Source organism: Phyllobates terribilis, unplaced genomic scaffold (assembly GCF_046119375.1).
Source record: "Phyllobates terribilis strain yellow unplaced genomic scaffold, ASM4611937v1 Scaffold_4__5_contigs__length_816908805, whole genome shotgun sequence".
NCBI classification, from domain to species: domain Eukaryota; kingdom Metazoa; phylum Chordata; class Amphibia; order Anura; family Dendrobatidae; genus Phyllobates; species Phyllobates terribilis.
The window spans coordinates 631203995-631224445 of NW_027362764.1; the positions used below are offsets into that span (position 1 = coordinate 631203995).

At 45.7% G+C, this 20451-nt stretch overlaps 1 protein-coding gene across 6 annotated transcripts in view; it reads right to left on the reverse strand.

Moving 5' to 3' along the window:
- The window catches only part of ASPH (aspartate beta-hydroxylase), a 223493-nt gene extending 203644 nt beyond the window's left edge, over nt 1–19849 (reverse strand). For 2 of the 6 annotated variants that reach the window (XM_073679343.1, XM_073679342.1), the window contains exon 1: nt 19614–19844. In XM_073679343.1, coding sequence (XP_073535444.1) covers nt 19614–19647 — 34 coding nt within the window. In that variant the 5' untranslated portion in view covers nt 19648–19844. Of the gene's footprint in view, nt 1–19613 lie in introns of all 6 variants that reach the window. The other 4 variants (XM_073679345.1, XM_073679344.1, XM_073679346.1 and 1 more) reach the window with 3 other exon arrangements.
- Nucleotides 19850–20451: the final 602 nt, after the last annotated feature.

Sequence of the window (20451 nt, forward strand, 5' to 3'; positions counted from 1 at the left end):
GGGGAAAGAGACACACACACAGCAGTATTGTAAAGCGGTTCAGCCTTGGAGTGGGGGGGGGGGGGGGACACACACACACACACACACACAGCAGTATTGTAAAGCGGTTCAGCCTTGGAGTGGGGGGGACACACACACACACACACACACACACAGCAGTATTGTAAAGCGGTTCAGCCTTGGAGTGGGGGGGGGGGGGGGAGAGACACACACACAGCAGTATTGTAAAGCGGTTCAGCCTTGGAGTGGGGGGGGGGGGGGGGGGACACACACACACACAGCAGTATTGTAAAGCGGTTCAGCCTTGGAGTGGGGGGGGAGACACACACACACAGCAGTATTGTAAAGCGGTTCAGCCTTGGAGTGGGGGGGGGGCGGGGAGACACACACACACACAGCAGTATTGTAAAGCGGTTCAGCCTTGGAGTGGGGGGGGGGGGGGGGGAGACACACACACACACAGCAGTATTGTAAAGCGGTTCAGCCTTGGAGTGGGGGGGGGGGGGGGGGAGACACACACACACACACACAGCAGTATTGTAAAGCGGTTCAGCCTTGGAGTGGGGGGGGGGGGGGGGGGGGGGAGACACACACACAGCAGTATTGTAAAGCGGTTCAGCCTTGGAGTGGGGGGGAGACACACACACACACACAGCAGTATTGTAAAGCGGTTCAGCCTTGGAATGGGGGGGGGGGGGGGGGGGGAGACACACACACAGCAGTATTGTAAAGCGGTTCAGCCTTGGAGTGGGGGGGGGGGGGAGAGACACACACACAGCAGTATTGTAAAGCGGTTCAGCCTTGGAGTGGGGGGGGGGGGGGGAGACACACACACACAGCAGTATTGTAAAGCGGTTCAGCCTTGGAGTGGGGGGGGGGGGGGGGAGACACACACACGGCAGTATTGTAAAGCGGTTCAGCCTTGGAGTGGGGGGGGGGGGGGGGGGGGGGAAGACACACACACACACACAGCAGTATTGTAAAGCGGTTCAGCCTTGGAGTGGGGGGGGGGGGGGAGACACACACACACACAGCAGTATTGTAAAGCGGTTCAGCCTTGGAGTGGGGGGGGGGGGGGGGGAGACACACACACACACAGCAGTATTGTAAAGCGGTTCAGCCTTGGAATGGGGGGGGGGGGGGGAGACGCACACACACAGCAGTATTGTAAAGCGGTTCAGCCTTGGAGTGGGGGGGGGGGGGGGGGGGGGGAGACACACACACACACAGCAGTATTGTAAAGCGGTTCAGCCTTGGAGTGGGGGGGGGGGGGGGACACACACACACACAGCAGTATTGTAAAGCGGTTCAGCCTTGGAGTGGGGGGGTGGGGGGAGACACACACACACACACACACACACACACAGCAGTATTGTAAAGCGGTTCAGCCTTGGAGTGGGGGGGGGGGGGGGGAGACACACACACACAGCAGTATTGTAAAGCGGTTCAGCCTTGGAGTGGGGGGGGGGGGGGGGAGAGACACACACACACACACACACACACACACACAGCAGTATTGTAAAGCGGTTCAGCCTTGGAGTGGGGGGGGGGGGGGGGGAGACACACACACAGCAGTATTGTAAAGCGGTTCAGCCTTGGAGTGGGGGGGGGGGGGGGGGGGAGACACACACACAGCAGTATTGTAAAGCGGTTCAGCCTTGGAGTGGGGGGGGGGGGGGGACACACACACACACACACAGCAGTATTGTAAAGCGGTTCAGCCTTGGAGTGGGGGGGGGGGGGGGGAGACACACACACAGCAGTATTGTAAAGCGGTTCAGCCTTGGAGTGGGGGGGGGGGGGGGGGAGACACACACACACACACACAGCAGTATTGTAAAGCGGTTCAGCCTTGGAATGGGGGGGGGGACACACACACACACAGCAGTATTGTAAAGCGGTTCAGCCTTGGAGTGGGGGGGGGGGGGGGGGGGGGAGACACACACACACAGCAGTATTGTAAAGCGGTTCAGCCTTGGAGTGGGGGGGAGACACACACACACACAGCAGTATTGTAAAGCGGTTCAGCCTTGGAGTGGGGGGGGGGGGGGAGAGACACACACACACACACACACAGCAGTATTGTAAAGCGGTTCAGCCTTGGAGTGGGGGGGGGGGGGGGGGACACACACACACACACACACAATGTCTTGCCGATCCCCCGCTGATCTCTGTACTCTGCTTGGTACAAATGGCCATGTGACCACTAAACCAATTACTGCTCACGTGCCAGACGGGACCAAACTGGATGTACAAAGGCCAGTGAGGGATCCGGGCATTGCTAAAATGGTACAGGGACCAGTAAGGGTTGGACAACTGTAATAAGTGTTAATAACACAACTTGGGCCTCATACACACATCCATGAAACATGATCTGTTTTCGGATCGCCGCGGGTCTTCTGGCCCGAACTTAACTTCATAGGCATATATGATATGTGGAGTCCAGGTCGTGAGATTTGTGACCAGTCTGTACATCACAGTCCGTACACAGGCCATGTTTTACAAACATCTGAATTCAGCATTAGGTAGTCTCCTCACACCTCTGTCTCACGGTCTGAGTACGCACTGTCTGCAGGTCTCCTGACCCCAACAGGTTGGTGGTCCCTGCTGAGAATGCGAATGTTAAGATATGTTCACACGAGGCATTTTTTTTTGCAGAGTTTTTACTGAACCAACAAACAATCAAAGTATTGGCAGGAAAAGCACTGTGTAAAAATACGCATGTTTTTTGCAGCATTTTTACATGTGTTTTTTTTCTCCTATTTGTTAAGAACATAGCCTAAGGGCATTAAATTGACCAAAGAAACAGGTATCTGGTGAGGGGATGTTTCCCAACATGACTGTTTGCATTTCATACCCGATTAAACAACTTAGAAAAATAATAAAATAAATATTATCATGATAAGAATATTGATAAAATAATAGTTTCCTATTAGCCTATTAAATGTCAGCATTGTAGAAATCTTAAAAAAAAAAAAAGAAAGGAACTCAACCCGTAGGAGTAACCAGAGGCTTGCAAAAAAAATAAAAATGTTTTATGAACTTAAAACCTGCAATACATTTCCAAACCGATCCGGTTTCTTCACAAGGCAGCGCTGGTCACACCTACTTGCAGCTCCTTCTATTATTTCCGGTTTCTTCTTTTTTTCCTGCACGTCTCAGCAAATTGACCCTTGGTTGGTTGTACAGGTGGAGATTAGATTATCGAGCTCTAGGGCTCATGCACAGGAGAATATACGGTAAATCAGACGAGCGCTATCAGATAGCACACTGACCTAATGTTTTTCAATGGGACAGTGCAGATGACTGATTTTTCTTTTCACTGACGAAATCTGGTCAGTGAAAAAAAGTCACATCATACTGTTATTTGACTCAGAAATCGGATGAAACTCTCACATATAAATCTATGGGTGCAAGGAAATAATAAATAAATCAGATGCCACTGCTCAGCATCCAATTTTTACAGATACATTACAATTCTGTAGCAAAGGAAACTATATGCTCCTGTACTTGATTAATAACTGCGGCTGTAAAAATACAGATTACACACTGATGAGAAAAAGAAATATATATCACTTTACCTTTCTGGATGAAAATCAGACCGATTTTTTTATCCTGTCTTGTGCCCCTAGTCTACCGTTGTGCCCGACCTCTGCACAACTAGCCAGTGTGAGTATTACTGTGCACATCACCCCCATCCTGCCCTCTGGTTTCACATTATGGCACGCTCCTTTTGATATTTTTTATTATACTAGATTTAACATTTATTGGCCTATAAACCTCACAGATGTGATATGTTGCATTCATATAGTAGTAAATCTAGTACAGACTCAGAGAAAAAACATCCTTAAGGCTATGTGCCCACGTTGCATTTATGAAGCAGAAAATTTCTGCTGCATAAATGCAAGTCCTCTCCCGGAAAAACGCATGCGGAATTCCGCACGCGTTTATCGCGCATTTTTCGCGCGTTTATCACGCGTTTTCCACATGCGGAATTGCCTTGCGTTTTTTATGCATTGGACAAAGGCAATTCCGCTTGCGGAAACGCAAAATTAAATGACATGCTGCGGATTTTTGAACGCGGCATAAACGCTGCGGAAAAATCCGCAGCATGTGCATAGAACTTGCGGAATCCCATTGGGGACCATGGGGTGCGGATATACATGCGTTTTTCAAGCGTTTACGCTGCGGAAATTCCGCAGCATATACGCTTGAAAAATGCTACGTGGGCAGCCAGCCTAAATGTACGTCTTACTTCCCAATGCATTTTTCATGGGACTATAGTCCACAACGGCCCATTAAATGGGTTTGGCTTTTTCATATTTACATAAATAGAGCATTTCTACGTAATTTTGGGTCCTGCTGGACAAGGCTTATGAGTTATCAAATGGAAAAGAAAAAACACTTTAGCAGATGTATCTTTAAATAAGGAAATTATATAATTTACAAATATAGAACTATGGCATTAGCCCAGGGGCGCTGCTCCTCTGCATTAGCCCAGGGGCGCTGCTCCTCTGCATTAGCCCAGGGGCGCTGCTCCTCTGCATTAGCCCAGGGGCGCTGCTCCTCTGCATTAGCCCAGGGGCGCTGCTCCTCTGCATTAGCCCAGGGGCGCTGCTCCTCTGCATTAGCCCAGGGGCGCTGCTCCTCTGCATTAGCCCAGGGGCGCTGCTCCTCTGCATTAGCCCAGGGGCGCTGCTCCTCTGCATTAGCCCAGGGGCGCTGCTCCTCTGCATTAGCCCAGGGGCGCTGCTCCTCTGCATTAGCCCAGGGGCGCTGCTCCTCTGCATTAGCCCAGGGGCGCTGCTCCTCTGCATTAGCCCAGGGGCGCTGCTCCTCTGCATTAGCCCAGGGGCGCTGCTCCTCTGCATTAGCCCAGGGGCGCTGCTCCTCTGCATTAGCCCAGGGGCGCTGCTCCTCTGCATTAGCCCAGGGGCGCTGCTCCTCTGCATTAGCCCAGGGGCGCTGCTCCTCTGCATTAGCCCAGGGGCGCTGCTCCTCTGCATTAGCCCAGGGGCGCTGCTCCTCTGCATTAGCCCAGGGGCGCTGCTCCTCTGCATTAGCCCAGGGGCGCTGCTCCTCTGCATTAGCCCAGGGGCGCTGCTCCTCTGCATTAGCCCAGGGGCGCTGCTCCTCTGCATTAGCCCAGGGGCACGATCACCTCATTTCGGATCTTGTGCCCTCGACAGGAAAACATTTGCTGTCAACATGTGATTGGGTGTGGGGTGCGGTTGGAGGAGGTAGGGGGTGGGGGGTTTGAACTGGGTGAGCTGGCTCCTAATTTAATAGATGAGCTGGCGCACTTCTCGGATGTTAGCTAGGAGCCAGAATGCAGCGGGTAGCAAAGGAATGGGGAACCTGAACTAATGGGACTGTAGTAGTAAGTAAACAACATTTGGTTATACTTTTTGCTGGAAACCTGTTTTAAAACGGTCCTACCATTTGGGATTTAAAGAATTTGGTCACCTGTGGTGACTATTTATATTTTATCTTTTTTCTCAAATGCATGTACAGTATGTAATTTGAACTAAATATCATTTTTTGCAATTAGGCATCATTAAAAATCTTGCACAGTTTGCATTCTATAAACAGTGCGTGTTGCATTGTATTACTGGCCGCAGAATTAGTTAAAAAAAAAAAAAAGTATTCTCAAGTTTGGAAGTTACTCGCTATCCATGGAATAGGAGATATCTTCCCAATCGCTGGGGTCTAACCAATTGGATTGCAGCGCTTGGCTATCAAAAGTTATCAATATTCAGGGACACCAAGCATTAATTTAACATTATTCTTAGCCAAAAATATACGCATATATGCAAACACAAAAACACAAAGGTGGACTCCCCTTTGAAGGTTGGCAGCTATGGTATCTCTATACACATGCCTTTTATGGTATGGAAAGAAAATTATAAATACATTAAAAGGGTTGTCAGATCATTACAGTGGTGCACCCAAAAAGCTATTCACCAAAAATCATTTAATACTTGCCCTTTTATTCCCAGCTCACCCCCTCCCCACACCCTGATGCTACCAGCTGGTCTTCAGTTTACCCTAGATGCAAACATCGGGCCCCATATACCCTACATGACTGCTGCAGCCAATCACTGGCCTCAGAAGTCTCATTATGTACACAGCTGACAACAGTGATTGGCTGCAGCAGTCATGTAGGGTATATGGGACAGAAGACCAGCAGGACATACCGGAGGATTTTGGATCTTTAATTCCCCTGCTAAGGGCATTTGGAGATCTGGAAAATGATATATGTATATTACAGAGCTGCCTTTTATTTCATCACTAAACAGCGTTATTAATAAAGGGCTCAGCGTCTCTTTAATCTGGTCGTCATTTCAGCTGGCAGGAATTCTGCATGCTGGGAACTTACTTTCCTCCGTAAAGAAACCTTAGGCTTCATAATACTTTTACTATGAAACAGAAGAGCCAGATGTTTTACTTCTTCTGAAGAATCAATACAACAAAAAAGTGAGATGATTACACAATTTCCTGGTTTCTGGGTTTAATCCTTTCACCGTTCTGCCCCTGCTGGTTCATAAAGGCGGAGGAGGTGGGAGCCTGGCAGTGTGCGTGCGCTGGTGTAACGTTACAGGTCAGGCTTCACTAATAGGTAATAGTATACAACCTTCACCCCAGACATGGAGTCACAGGAAGCACTGGGGGCCCACCTGCTTCTCCACTTAGCAGGGTCTTATTAGGGCCACTCTGGCACCCCCACTGCAATGATAAGGGGCACTGTGCATGGCTTCTGAACCAGCAGCTTATCTGGCCATGTAGGTAACCCCTGCTGGACAGCAGGTATGAGATTAAATTATTATTTTCTGAGGTTCTACCTTTAAATAAAAACGTAGGTGATATGTTCCCAAACATGTGGTTTCTGCAGCCCTGGTTCCATATTGTATAGGAATTGTCAGAACCTAAAATCTATTATCTGGGCGCATGCCATCCATACCCACCTTATCACCATGTGACGTGGATGATACTGTAAAGACCCCCTATACACAGGGCTAACATCGGAGAAACCCGCCAATATCAACATGCTCGGATGTGTATGGGGGCATCCGAATCTTCCCTCTACAGATTACCCCGGTAGAAAGAAGGATCAGCCACGTCCAATTTCAGACTGCCAATCCTTTTGTTCTCGATGAGACAGAGGAGTCTGGAAGCGGCTATAGACATCCATCTATAATGTGTATGGGAGGTGGGGAGGGGGAGTTTAAAAGGTTAATCCATTCCCAATTACTAAATCTGCATATTTCAAATCAGTTTGGAAACATAAATCACCCCAACACAGTCCACATATGAAAAACCAATGCAACCAACTAGTATTTACAAGGAAAAAAAAACGTAACTAGAAACAAGAGGGGAACAAGGGTTACACTCTTCAGATCTGAATCTAACCCTCCGAATGTGAACAAATCCTCAGGGTGTATTCACACAATGCTGTCAGCGAAGAAGCTTCAGGAAGAAGAGCCGCAATGGAGAGGCAAAATAAAAATCTTATTCATTCTGGAGCCACTGTCACTTTGGGATTATCATCATTTGGGATGGGGGAGTAAGCCACATCTGATTGCCTGATTCTGCTTAAAAGAGTGGCTGTTGCCTACTTTTTTTTTGTGGCCTTAAAGGGATTTTCTACCTTCTCAAAAGTAATGGCCAAACAATTGCATGGTTGTCAAACATCAAAGATTGCATTCACCCTCCCAGAATGCAGTGCCGGCTCTCCATCGCTGCTCCGTTCTCTATGTATTGCCTGCAGCGGTGAAGTCAGACCTGCAAAGCACGTCACTGCTGCAGGCAATCATTGAGCTCCATGGCTCTGCTGACGATTGCAGCGCACATCACTGCTGCAACCAGTCATCATGTTGCCACTACAACCAACGCACAGGCTGGAGCAGCGTCAGAACGAGGGGGATGGAGGTGCTAGTGCCATGTGTATTTGCCGTTTTACAAATATGCAATCATTTAGTCACTATGTTTGTGAAAGTGGAAACCCCCTTGAAGGCCACAAAAAAAAAAAAAAGGCAACATCGCCCTTTTAAGCGGAATCTCCCCCATCCCAAATGAGGATACAAGAACATTCAACCAAGAGGAACGTTCATGTGTTTGGTGGTGTCGGGACAGATTGCTGTTGCCTGATATAAGGGTGTATGCACAAGGAGGATTTTTTGAGGCGGACATACTGTAAATGTTGAGTTTTCTAGTAGAAAACACTTCTTTGGGGAGTTTTTGGAGGAGTTTTTCCATTTTCTGGAGCAGTTTTGAAACTTTTTTTTTTGCAGGGTTCTGATTGGTCAGTGCTTAGTTTGGAGCGGATTTCTTCAGATGTTTCAAAGACGTGACATGAACTTTTTGTTCCACCTGGAGATTTTAAAAACTTGAAGGAGGAAAAATGCTCAAAACACTGAATGTATGAACAGCAAGATTGTTTAACAGAGGAAACTAATTTCTTTTCAAGCGTTCTTTGTTAATGTTTTTTGGAGCAGACTCATTCTAAAAACTGTTTGCACATGCTCTAAGGCATATGGGCACCATTAGTCAATGGGTCACATTTCCAAAGTCGTCTACCAGAATATTATACAGATAATGTCCATATATAATATGACCTAATATATTAAGGTCCCAGATTCTGTAGTCTAGATGAGCTATCAGTTTGCCCAACTTTTTAAGTTCGCATAGACCAGACTTGTGTGTTAAAATCTGACACTATAGGGAGAAAATTGCAGACAGTCTGAAAGATGCACCAATTTTATTAGGAGGTCTCTTACTTGGGTGCACCTTATTCCAGGGAGCTATAGATTCAGCAATGGCAGCCAAAGCGCCAGTCCTCATAAATTGTCCTCTAAAACCATGGTACAGATCAAATACAAATTCATAGTCATTAAAGTGTTATTCTCATCATGTATCTTCAGGAGCACACTGCTCCCCAGCCTCCTGCTTCCAAGGGCAGCGCTTTCCTGAAGACTGACAGTTCAGACGGGGCACAGAGTGATAGCCAATAAAAGGTATCACTCCGAGCCTGGTTTATTGGCTTTTTCTGGTTAACCAATAAAGGTATCACTCAGAGAATACTTTTGTCATTTTTGGGTATAAAAGTATTTACATCGAATTTTCTGGCTAACACAGTACCACAATATAACTTTGTATTGTACATCATACAAGCACTGTGGAATTTTACCTATTTAAGAAGTTGAGACAACCCCTTTAAAACCAATAAAATACAAATAACCGTGCTGCTACCAGTTACATCTAGATGTATTTAACCCTTCCATTACAGATGGCATGGCCGTGGATGCCTTCTACAGGATCAGTTTCAAGTCATTTCACTGTCACTAATCTGCACAGAGGTCATCAGACATTTACAAATCCATCATAGTAAATTACCAGCATGTCACAGGTATATACAGAGATTTTCTTCTGCCTTCTAGGCAGTTTACCAGGATAATCAGGTCCGTTCAGTCTACGGGGAACACTTATGGGTAGTAGACTCCTGTCTCCATGTCCAATGCAAGATAAAATGCTGTGGGCACTTCCACAAACCTGTTTTTATTGGGACAATTAAACTTTGCAAAGGGGCTATATTAGTTTAACATTTTTTGCATTCATGTCATGAATTACTTTACTTTTGACAGCAAGCACACTCAGCAAGTATTACTGCTGGAGAAATCTGCTGTCTCCCTGCCCAGAAGGACTGGTCTCTGACCTCTTGTGCAGGGAGATTAGATGCATTATGTGGCCAAATACATGGAGGTCAGGGAGAAAAACCCAGAGACGATTTCCTGGTCACCACAATGACCTAGTCTGGTCCTGCTGTAGGTCATTATTCATTTCATTTTCAGTGTGATCACTTTGTTTCCAGAATATTAAGAGTTTAGTGACCAGAGGCACGGTACAGGCAGCTGTACAGCTTCTCCATTGTGCAGGTCACACATCATCTGCAGAGTGGCAGCTGCACCATAGCATGGTGTACAGCAAAACGCTCCACCAGAAACCTGCCGAGACAGAGCAACATTCTTTCTACTTCCAATATCCTGTGGCAATAAAACTATAAGCAACCCTGCCCCAAAATACGTCTACACTGAAGGCCACCAAGACCCTGCACGCTACATCACATGTGATTACACAATTTACACCAACAGTCCATGCAAGCAGCGGCTTCATATACAGCACTGCATACGCACCTGTGTGCTTGTAGAATGAAGAATTTGGAAATTAAAGAAGAACTCCTCCTCCTATCAAAGTTTATTCTCTCAATATATTGCAGTCATCATATTATATAGCACTGTGTACTTACAATTGCTCATTTTGCCTTTCTACCCAGCTAATTATCCTCTTTTCTCTATGTAGAAACAGGAAGTCTCTAATCCCTGCATTTATCATTCCCCTCTTCTACTCCTGACCCAGCTGTAAAAGATGGATTTCTTCAACCCTGGTATTTTATTCAGTGTATGGCTATGTTCACACATCATGGTTTTTTCAGCATTTTTTTTTTTTCTGCAGCAAAACCCGATCTCTTGTCAGGAGGTTGTTCAGGATTTTTGTTGCCGTTTTCTTGCGCGTTTTTTTCACTGTCCTTTTGTCTCTTTTATGCATGTACATAAAGTTCAGTGTATTAAAAAAAAAAAAAAAAAAAACTGGCTTTGGCACAAAAACACTGAAAAACTTGACACCTGCATTTTTTCAGTGTTTTATTCACTACCCATTACTTCCAATGGGTGAAAAAAAAATGCTGAAAGAAGTGACAATGCTCTATTTTGCAAAAAAACATGCAAAGCACAAAATCTTCAACAAAAAAAACAAAAAACGTGTGCATGAGATTTCTGGAATCTCAGACTTTGCTGGTACTGTAAAACGCAGCTGAAAATTTGCATTAAAAAAAAAAAAAAAAAAAACCATGATGTGTGAACATAGCCTTACAGCGCCAACATGACACTGATTGTAGTGTAATAGGCAAAATCCTGATAACAGGTTTCCATTAAAGAGGAGCGGTCATGTTGAAAATTGCATCTATTCTACAGGAATAATGTTATAGAGCAGGAGGAGCTGATTTATATTTGTATGTAAATGTTTCAGTAAAACTTGCAATTCATTCAATGAGATCCCTGATGTCTGTTTGCACAGGAGTCCAGTGGGCGGTCCTATAAGTGATTGACAGTCTTCCCTGTATGACTGTGCACGCAGATACAGCTGTCAAATACTAATCGGACCACTTCTAGGACTCGCATACATACCCCAGGGATTTCAAAGAATAAAATACAAGTTATATATAAGTGAATTTTTCCAACAAACCCATATATCATTCTGCTCAGCTTCTCCTCTACATTGTGCGGTCCACAGATGGGACTGCATGTACGAAGCAACACCGTTACATTACACAAAAGAAAAAAAATGTAATACAGATATTAATTTAAGCACATTCTCGATTCAGAGTTTATCCAGAATGCATGCTTCCAGCTGATGTACCTGCATGCACACACATGAAGCATGGCAAATGTGGTTAATCACTGCAGTATGTATACAACCTGACTGCACATACATTAAGCAGACGTCCTATGTGATGCCAATGGTGGCTGAGTTTGCTCTCTAAATAGTAGTAAGGAAGCGGCTAATCCCTAGGATTACATGTGCACACGATATAAAAAATAAAAATACAAAAAAAAAAAAAAAAAAATGCACATAACTACCTGAATACAAAAATATATATATATAAATCGCAAATAGCTCACTCCATGCATTAACTAGCAAAGTTAGATCAAAGACTTTACAAACACCATGCAAATATGAAATACAGAAACCGAGCAGAAATATGGCATCTACCAAGAGGCACAACACCAAGGCCACACGATTACCAGGTTGGTCTCTTCATCATGACACGTGTCTTCTGACTTGAGAACAAGATCTGAATTTGAGGGACAACCCAACAAAAAAACAAAATTAGTCTTCAGTTGTAGGATTTAAGCCTCGCATTGTGGCGTTTAGGGAGCAGCAAGAATCCACAATGTAAAAGAAATAAGATTTCTACAATGCATTTCTCATATGAAAAAAAAAATGCCCCAAGGCGCCTTGGATTCACCACTTGTCTATATTGTCCCCTCTGCCACACAGAAATATACTGAAAGAAACAGTCAGTCAATGACATTACTTTTACTATAGTGCTGCCACCAGGGGACAGGATAACTGATGCACAGGGCAGGAAGGCTGCTCCAGAGCACAGGGACTAGCAGTAGTAGGATGGGTGCACACAACCTCTTTATCCAGTAGTAGGATGGGTGCACACAACCTCTTTATCCAGTAGTACGATGGGTGCACACAACCTCTTTATCCAGTAGTACGATGGGTGCACACAACCTCTTTATGCAGTAGTACGATGGGTGCACACAACCTCTTTATCCAGTAGTAGGATGGGTGCACACAACCTCTTTATGCAGTAGTACGATGGGTGCACACAACCTCTTTATGCAGTAGTACGATGGGTGCACACAACCTCTTTATGCAGTAGTACGATGGGTGCACACAACCTCTTTATGCAGTAGTACGATGGGTGCACACAACCTCTTTATGCAGTAGTACGATGGGTGCACACAACCTCTTTATCCAGTAGTACGATGGGTGCACACAACCTCTTTATCCAGTAGTACGATGGGTGCACACAACCTCTTTATCCAGTAGTACGATGGGTGCACACAACCTCTTTATCCAGTAGTACGATGGGTGCACACAACCTCTTTATGCAGTAGTACGATGGGTGCACACAACCTCTTTATGCAGTAGTACGATGGGTGCACACAACCTCTTTATGCAGTAGTACGATGGGTGCACACAACCTCTTTATGCAGTAGTACGATGGGTGCACACAACCTCTTTATGCAGTAGTACGATGGGTGCACACAACCTCTTTATGCAGTAGTACGATGGGTGCACACAACCTCTTTATGCAGTAGTACGATGGGTGCACACAACCTCTTTATGCAGTAGTAGGATGGGTGCACACAACCTCTTTATGCAGTAGTAGGATGGGTGCACACAACCTCTTTATGCAGTAGTAGGATGGGTGCACACAACCTCTTTATGCAGTAGTAGGATGGGTGCACACAACCTCTTTATGCAGTAGTAGGATGGGTGCACACAACCTCTTTATGCAGTAGTAGGATGGGTGCACACAACCTCTTTATGCAGTAGTACGATGGGTGCACACAACCTCTTTATGCAGTAGTAGGATGGGTGCACACAACCTCTTTATGCAGTAGTAGTACGATGGGTGCACACAACCTCTTTATGCAGTAGTAGTACGATGGGTGCACACAACCTCTTTATGCAGTAGTAGTACGATGGGTGCACACAACCTCTTTATCAGGAGGGCGAACGCACCATGTTTTTCAAGTAGATGCTTCAGGACAGGTCAGCATATTTTTTCTGAAGTTTCTTTTTCCATGTTTTTGACCTCCAGCATTTTATCGTCTTTCTCCATCACTTTATTTTTTTTACTGCCATTTTCCAGAAATGTATATCTCCATTCAACAAAAACGCTGACAAAACGCTCAAAGAGAAGCCCGGCCGCCTTTTAAGCCTTACCACTCAAAAAATATACACTTGCCACTAGTGATGAGCGCAAGTGCTCGTTACTTGAGTTTGCACCGAGAATAGCGGGTGCTCGAGTGAGATGTTCGAGTCCCCGCAGCCTCATGTTTCGCCGCTGTTAGCCACATAACATTTGGGGATTGCCCGTGCATGTCAGGCAATCCCCGTATGTTTTGTGTCGGTCCAACTACCATGCGGCTGCGGGGACTCAAACATGTCACTCGAGCACCCGCTATATTCGGTACATACCCCAGCACCCTAGGCAAACTCTAGTAACGAGCACTTGCGCTCATCACCACCTACCACTTACTGTATAAAGTACAGAGGGTCTTCAGGGGTCAGGTCACTTATTTTAATCGCTTAGCGTAGCTGGAAACCTGAAGTGGTTTAAAGACATTCAGAAGACTGAACATATGAACAGCAAGTCATTTTTACATAGAAATGCTTATGTCCATGTGTTCAGGCGTTTAGGTAGCACTTTTTCAGGTGGGTTTTGGAGTGGACTCGCCTGCAAAAGACATGGTATGCACATACCTGTAGTGGAGGCCTTGTTATAATTGAGGTAGATGTAAAGGCACTGAACGAGTCCTGGATGTGTTTGGGTAAAGTGTGGAACCCCAGTGCCCCCTATAGTGCTTTGTCAAAGAGTGCCCATTTATAGTATGTGGGCCCAGAATGCCTCATGTGATAAAGTCCAGCAGGCTTTGGGTGCAACTTGGGGAGAAAATATTTCATGGTTGTCCAGACAATAAATCGCAATCATTTGGAAATGTACAAATCATAATGATCATTATTACATGATATTGGTCGTATATGTCACGTATAAAGAGGAGCCATATATGGCAAGTCCTGTCGCCTTAGGACATCCTATTATGTAGCTATTTTCCCCTTAAAGCAATAGCGGATTAGTCACAAGACAGACAAACAGTGCCCGTCATGGTGTCTGCCATTCTACAGAAAAAAACAACACTACAAGCAGGAATATTTACTTTTATGTCATGTGGAGGCGCAGCAGAGCCCCACGGCTACTTTGGGTGCTGGATTAAGACACCATACAATGCAGGGGTATAAAGGGCAGCAATATGGTGGCTGCAAGAGCTCAGATACTGATCAGACTGATAGCGTTCATTGCCAAACTAATCAGGACTATCAGAAGAACTGATCTGGAAGAAGTGGCACACCTTAAACTGGAATGACTCATTCCTGTCAACTGCAGCAAGTCCATGTAGATGACAGGCATGGGAACCTTAAAGGGACAGGAGAGACATTTCTTGTGTTCATTATTTTTCTTTTTTTAGAGATGGTATGCCGCGAAATGACCGATTGAAAACCTGTGACTTTATTTAAAAAAGTCACTAAGATTAAGGCTACAGCTACATGGCAACAAAATATTTGTGACTTGGTGTTGCAGGTCACCATAGGAAATCATCAGATGCAATGTCGCAACGTGATACTGCAGTATGAGTGTGATGTGACATGTCGCCTTAGACGATACACGGTGTGTAAACGCTTTCCTATAACAGCTATTCAGACATTTACAACGATCACCAATATCTGTCCGAGTAAATGGCCCATAACATGCTCAGTCCATTTCATTACTGCTTGAAAGTTATTTTCTCCTGGTGAATGAGGCTTCTAGAATGAATCCATTGGGGACTTCTTTGTGGGTCAGTGCAAATTGCAAAATTCTCCACAATGCAGACCCCCGTCACCCTGAATAAAGACCCCAAAACTATCTCAACAGGACCAATCGACCACCATGATTTGTATGGTGGCCTGCAGAGAGGAGGACTGAGCAATCAGAATAAGGCCCGACCTGTCACTTCTGATGTCTGGCAGCAGTTTACTCCTCTTTCCCTATTGAAAACGCATGAACGCTCAGCCGGGGAGTCGAGAGAGAAAGCAGTCGGCTGAAAGATCATTTGACAGTCAGCGACCTCACATGTATGACCTGCTTAGCAATGCAAATCAGCAAGGATTCTGCCCTTTCTATCCCAATATCAAAAAAGAGAAGTTTGATCTTTAAAAACTTCAAAAGACAACATGTTACTGTAAAAGCAAGGGGCGTATTAGGCCAAGTTCACACGCAGCGTTTCTGCTGAATGTTTTTTTCCGTAGCCAAAACCAGCTCTCTTGGCAGTAAAAACAAGCCGCGCCAAATGCCCTCTTTTTACACAGAAAAAGGAAGAATGCAAAAAGAGGGACCACCTAAAAAATAGTTAATGTTTAGTAATATACAAGCCAAACAAGACACTAAAAACCATTTCAAAAGCACAAATGGCAGTAACATTAATTTTCCAGACCACAGCACTAAAGTGCTCGGACCTAACCCGTCTGTCAATAAGGTAATTTAGGAAACTGAAAGTTAATACCACCTTCGTACAGGTAAATGAGGGCCAGTGGTTATTTAAAGTGCAGAGCTATTTTTCGGTGACCCCTCTTTTTGCATACTGCATTTTTCTGTGTACTTGTTGGATCTGTTGGTATGTGGTAGGTTGATCCTGGCTATTATCCGGTGGTGCCCTCTTATTCATTTTTGTCCCAAACACCCATTTTGCTGCATTTTCCGTTTTTTTTTTCTTTTTCGGATTACATGTGTACTTTGTCTACACTGCCTGTTTGAAATTAGTTTTATTCAACAAAAAGAGCTTCAAAAATTCCGCAAAAAAAGCTGAAAGAATGGACATGCTGCATATTTCAAAAACGCTGCCTTTGGCAAATTCAGAAAGAAAAAAAAAAAAAGTATGAGACTTTTCAAACCTCATAACTTTTGCTGGCACTGAAAAAAGCAGTTTTTAACTTGCAAAATAAAAAAAAAAAAAAACTGCAAACAAAAACTCTGCATGTGAACATAGTCTTAGAAAGCCAAGAAAAATCCCATAGTTCTGTACAGAAAAGCTCGTCTTGTGCAGACACCCTTGGATCTTAGTCCGATCACGGCCGGCAATGCTCGGACTGGTCATGGGTTCCAAACCAGGGCATAACAGCTTCATAACTTTTTTTTATGTTTAGTCCTAGGTACTAAAATAGTTAATGAAGCTCCGTTTATGTAATTCAAAAGGAGGAATGTCCTATGTTCTTTTCCAGCCAGGATTGCGCTGACTCAGGCCTTGTGCAGGGCCATGCTTTGTGATGCACTGAAGCACACATCACTGTATTACTGCCACCTTACTGAGTCCAGCTCCCATTCAGCAGGATACCGGAGCAGCACTAATTGAACAATTACTAATTTCATCTGGACAGAAAATGCCGCCATTTAAACCTAGACGGAAATAAGCTGGGAGTGTCATCACATGGACGTCAGCCATAATGAAAGAAAACCACAAGCAGACGATCATTTCTCATCAGCAAAGCATCAATGTCGTCAAAGGGTATATATGTTCTAAAGGCTGCAAGAATCATTACTGAGCACATGGTCCAGAAGTGTCAAAAAAAATTAATTCGCAGGAGGTCGATCCAAAAATGTAACGATTGCTAGTGATCATCACCAAAAATCCAAACCTGAAGGATTTTTGATTGCAAGCGCTGGGAACCGCATCCATCTCAACAGCGCCATGACGGACCGCTCAGTCAGTGGAAAGGTGGCTGCGCGGAGGTCTTCATTTGCTGGACAATTATCAGAACTCCGCTACAAGCGAATGGAGAATAGTAGAGTTGTTGAGAAGCTTCAATACAAAGCCAAATAAAAATCCAGATCTGCTCGTGGTGAAAACTTTTGCTGCTGTTACTGTATTTATGATGCATTAATTAAGTTGATCATTAAAGGGTTGTCCAGATGTGCCACGAAAGTCTGCAGATTTGTGAAATCTCACAGTACGCATATAGCGCGCTGTCAGGATTCTCTGGTGCCGAGACCATGTGATATGCACACTTCCAGACACATTTCGACTAGACGTGTCCAGCCTCGGGCAATTCACTGTGCATGTCTAGTCGGAATATAGCAGGGAGTATACACATTGTATAGTTGTAGTCACATGACCACCTGCTTCCGGAGAGTACTGACAGCTGTGCGCAACGTGAGGATTCACAAGTATGCAGTCAAAATGACTGCAGACTTTCGTGCCAAGCCTGGACAACCCCTTTAATGGATGCTGAATCAACTTTCTTTCACTTGGATAGAAATGAATGGCAACAGACACTCATCTGTAGCCACCTCTATACTGACAAACGCACATTAGAGGGCCTCGTACTTGAGCTAGACAAGGATCTCTCAGCCGGAATCCACATCTTCACTTATGCCATGTCCCACCGACAGATGGGAACACTACTTTAATAAAAGTTGAAACCAAGAAGTAAAGATTCATTTAGAAGTTCTTTTTTTGTATACATGAAAAAAAAAATGGACCATTTTTCATTTATGTGCTGGATCTGATTTTCAACCACTGCCTTGGACCAAAAAAATGTTATGCACGCCTGCCTTAAACAGTAAAACACAGACAGCGCTCAGATGATACACAGATGGCGGGATTTTTCCTCCAAGGATACATTGAGCTGCAAAATTAGATGCAAAAAAACAATGACATATGAACAGCCCCATAGACTATAAAGGCCACGTGTTCTGTACGTGAAAAACTCAATGAGATCCATAAACAGAAATGTGCAGCTTTCCTGTGCGAATGTCAGAGGTCATACATGTAAACTGATAACAAGTGGATAAAGGGTGAAGGCCTAAACTCCAATGAAGACACGTGAATGAACGCTTGTAAACTGCAATCACCTTTCCTTGTTAACATGTAACTAGAAAGAATGTGATAGATGTCAGGAAGGATCAGGACTTTGCATCCATCCATCCATCCTCGGCCTGTCATGCCCCATGTCCTCACTCACTGCAACATCTGGATCACAGCTTAGTGCTGCCAGCTCCACTACACAGCAGGGAGGTGCGGGTCTGCGTTCCCCATAACTCCTCCTCTGCAATCTCCTTAGACCCTCTTCCAAAGTGACACGTGAACAATACTGCAGAGCCACATGGGAAGGATTTCCTCTCCACCTGAAGACACAGCAGTCCATTCTTTCTTCATTTCCTTACATCTCATGAAGGCTCCTCACAGTGCCTGCTTATTTTACATGTCTCAATACAATTGAGCTACTGGGTCCATTCCACTTAACTAGAGGACTTCAGAGGCCTGACATAGTGGCCGGAAGTGGACGACTTCAGAGGCCTGACATAGTGGCCGGAAGTGGACGACTTCAGAGGCCTGACATAGTGGCCGGAAGTGGACGACTTCAGAGGCCTGACATAGTGGCCGGAAGTGGACGACTTCAGAGGCCTGACATAGTGGCCGGAAGTGGACGACTTCAGAGGCCTGACATAGTGGCCGGAAGTGGACGACTTCAGAGGCCTGACATAGTGGCCGGAAGTGGACGACTTCAGAGGCCTGACATAGTGGCCGGAAGTGGACGACTTCAGAGGCCTGACATAGTGGCCGGAAGTGGACGACTTCAGAGGCCTGACATAGTGGCTGGAAGTTCCAAAACAATCAAAATATTACATTTATTTTTTTATATATATTTAAGAGCCAGAGGCTCTATTCACAGTGACTGCTGGGAGTTGTCCTGCAATCATTAATCTGAGATCACTGCTCTGCAAATTCCTGATGTCCTTTCACTTGGTAACGATGATCACCGCCCCAGAGGCAGCTCAGCTGGAAATGTTAGTCAAGACCGGCCAAACACAGCTTCTTGTGACATAAAAAAAGGCACAAGCCACTGAAAGCCATGACGGTCAGGGCGGACGGGCGGTCCCAGCCATGACCCCACACTACATATTGATGGGGCCGGGAACCTGTAACTGCTCCAGAGTTGAATGGAGGATTGTGCTGCCATTGCCTGAAGCTGCAGCACAGCCTGGTACAGAGGACCCTGCACCTCACTGCCGGCATCCCCCATGTGGCTCACTGAGGCAGGAGAACTACACTTCCCATCATGCCCTGCTCCCCACAAAACGATGGAGATTTTGCTATTGGCAGAAATCGGAATATTCCGCTGCCAGGTCAAAGTTCACGCCAAGCCCTGGAATCACTGACCTCTCCTCACTGCTTTGCCTTTCTTGGGAGCCATGATTATTGCTGTAGGTATTAGAGGTAAATGGAAGAGCAGGAAATGAAAGAAAGCACCAAACGCGTCGTGCCTCCGGGAAGTGACACAGTGACAGCAGCCGTCAGCCTCTTCACCTGGACCGAGTCTGAACCACGCTTTGTTACGTGACCACCCACCTCCCCTGTTCCCCGTTTCATAAGACACGCCCAATTTCCTGACTGACAGCAGATTCGGGCCAATAGCTGTCATAAGAAGGCGTGGTTTACTCTATAAACACGCCCCCGGGAAGACAACATTCCCTAAGCCCTGACCCCAATAAAGCACAATAGTGGGCGTGGCCTTCCCCGGAGCTGGGATTTCTCTTATGCGTTCCAGGAGTATTGAACGTGGCAACATGGAAGCGGCGCAGATCTCGCGAGGTTTCCGGAGTAAATCAGAGACGTTCGCGCCTCCCGTCTGCGGTCACGGACGGTGCGGGTTGGAGATCGGGTAGACGGAGCGACTCCTGTCTGCTCTCAGTCTCACAGGCTGATGCTGCCCTGTGCACGGAATGGGGATTTCATATCCGACTCCACACGAACTGATTTCACTCCAGATTCCCCAGAATATTCAGATTATAGTAAATAAAAATTATTGGGATTTAATTTGCCAAAATCGAGCAAAATGGTGACAGAGCACTGCTGTAATGCAGGAGCAGAGGGCTGGGGCGTGCTGAAGCTCTTATACTGCTGTCCGCTGCCTCCCTTCCCCTGCCTCCCGTCCCCTGCCCTCCGCTGCCTCCCTTCCCCTGCCCTCCGCTGCCTCCCGTCCCCTGCCCTCCGCTGC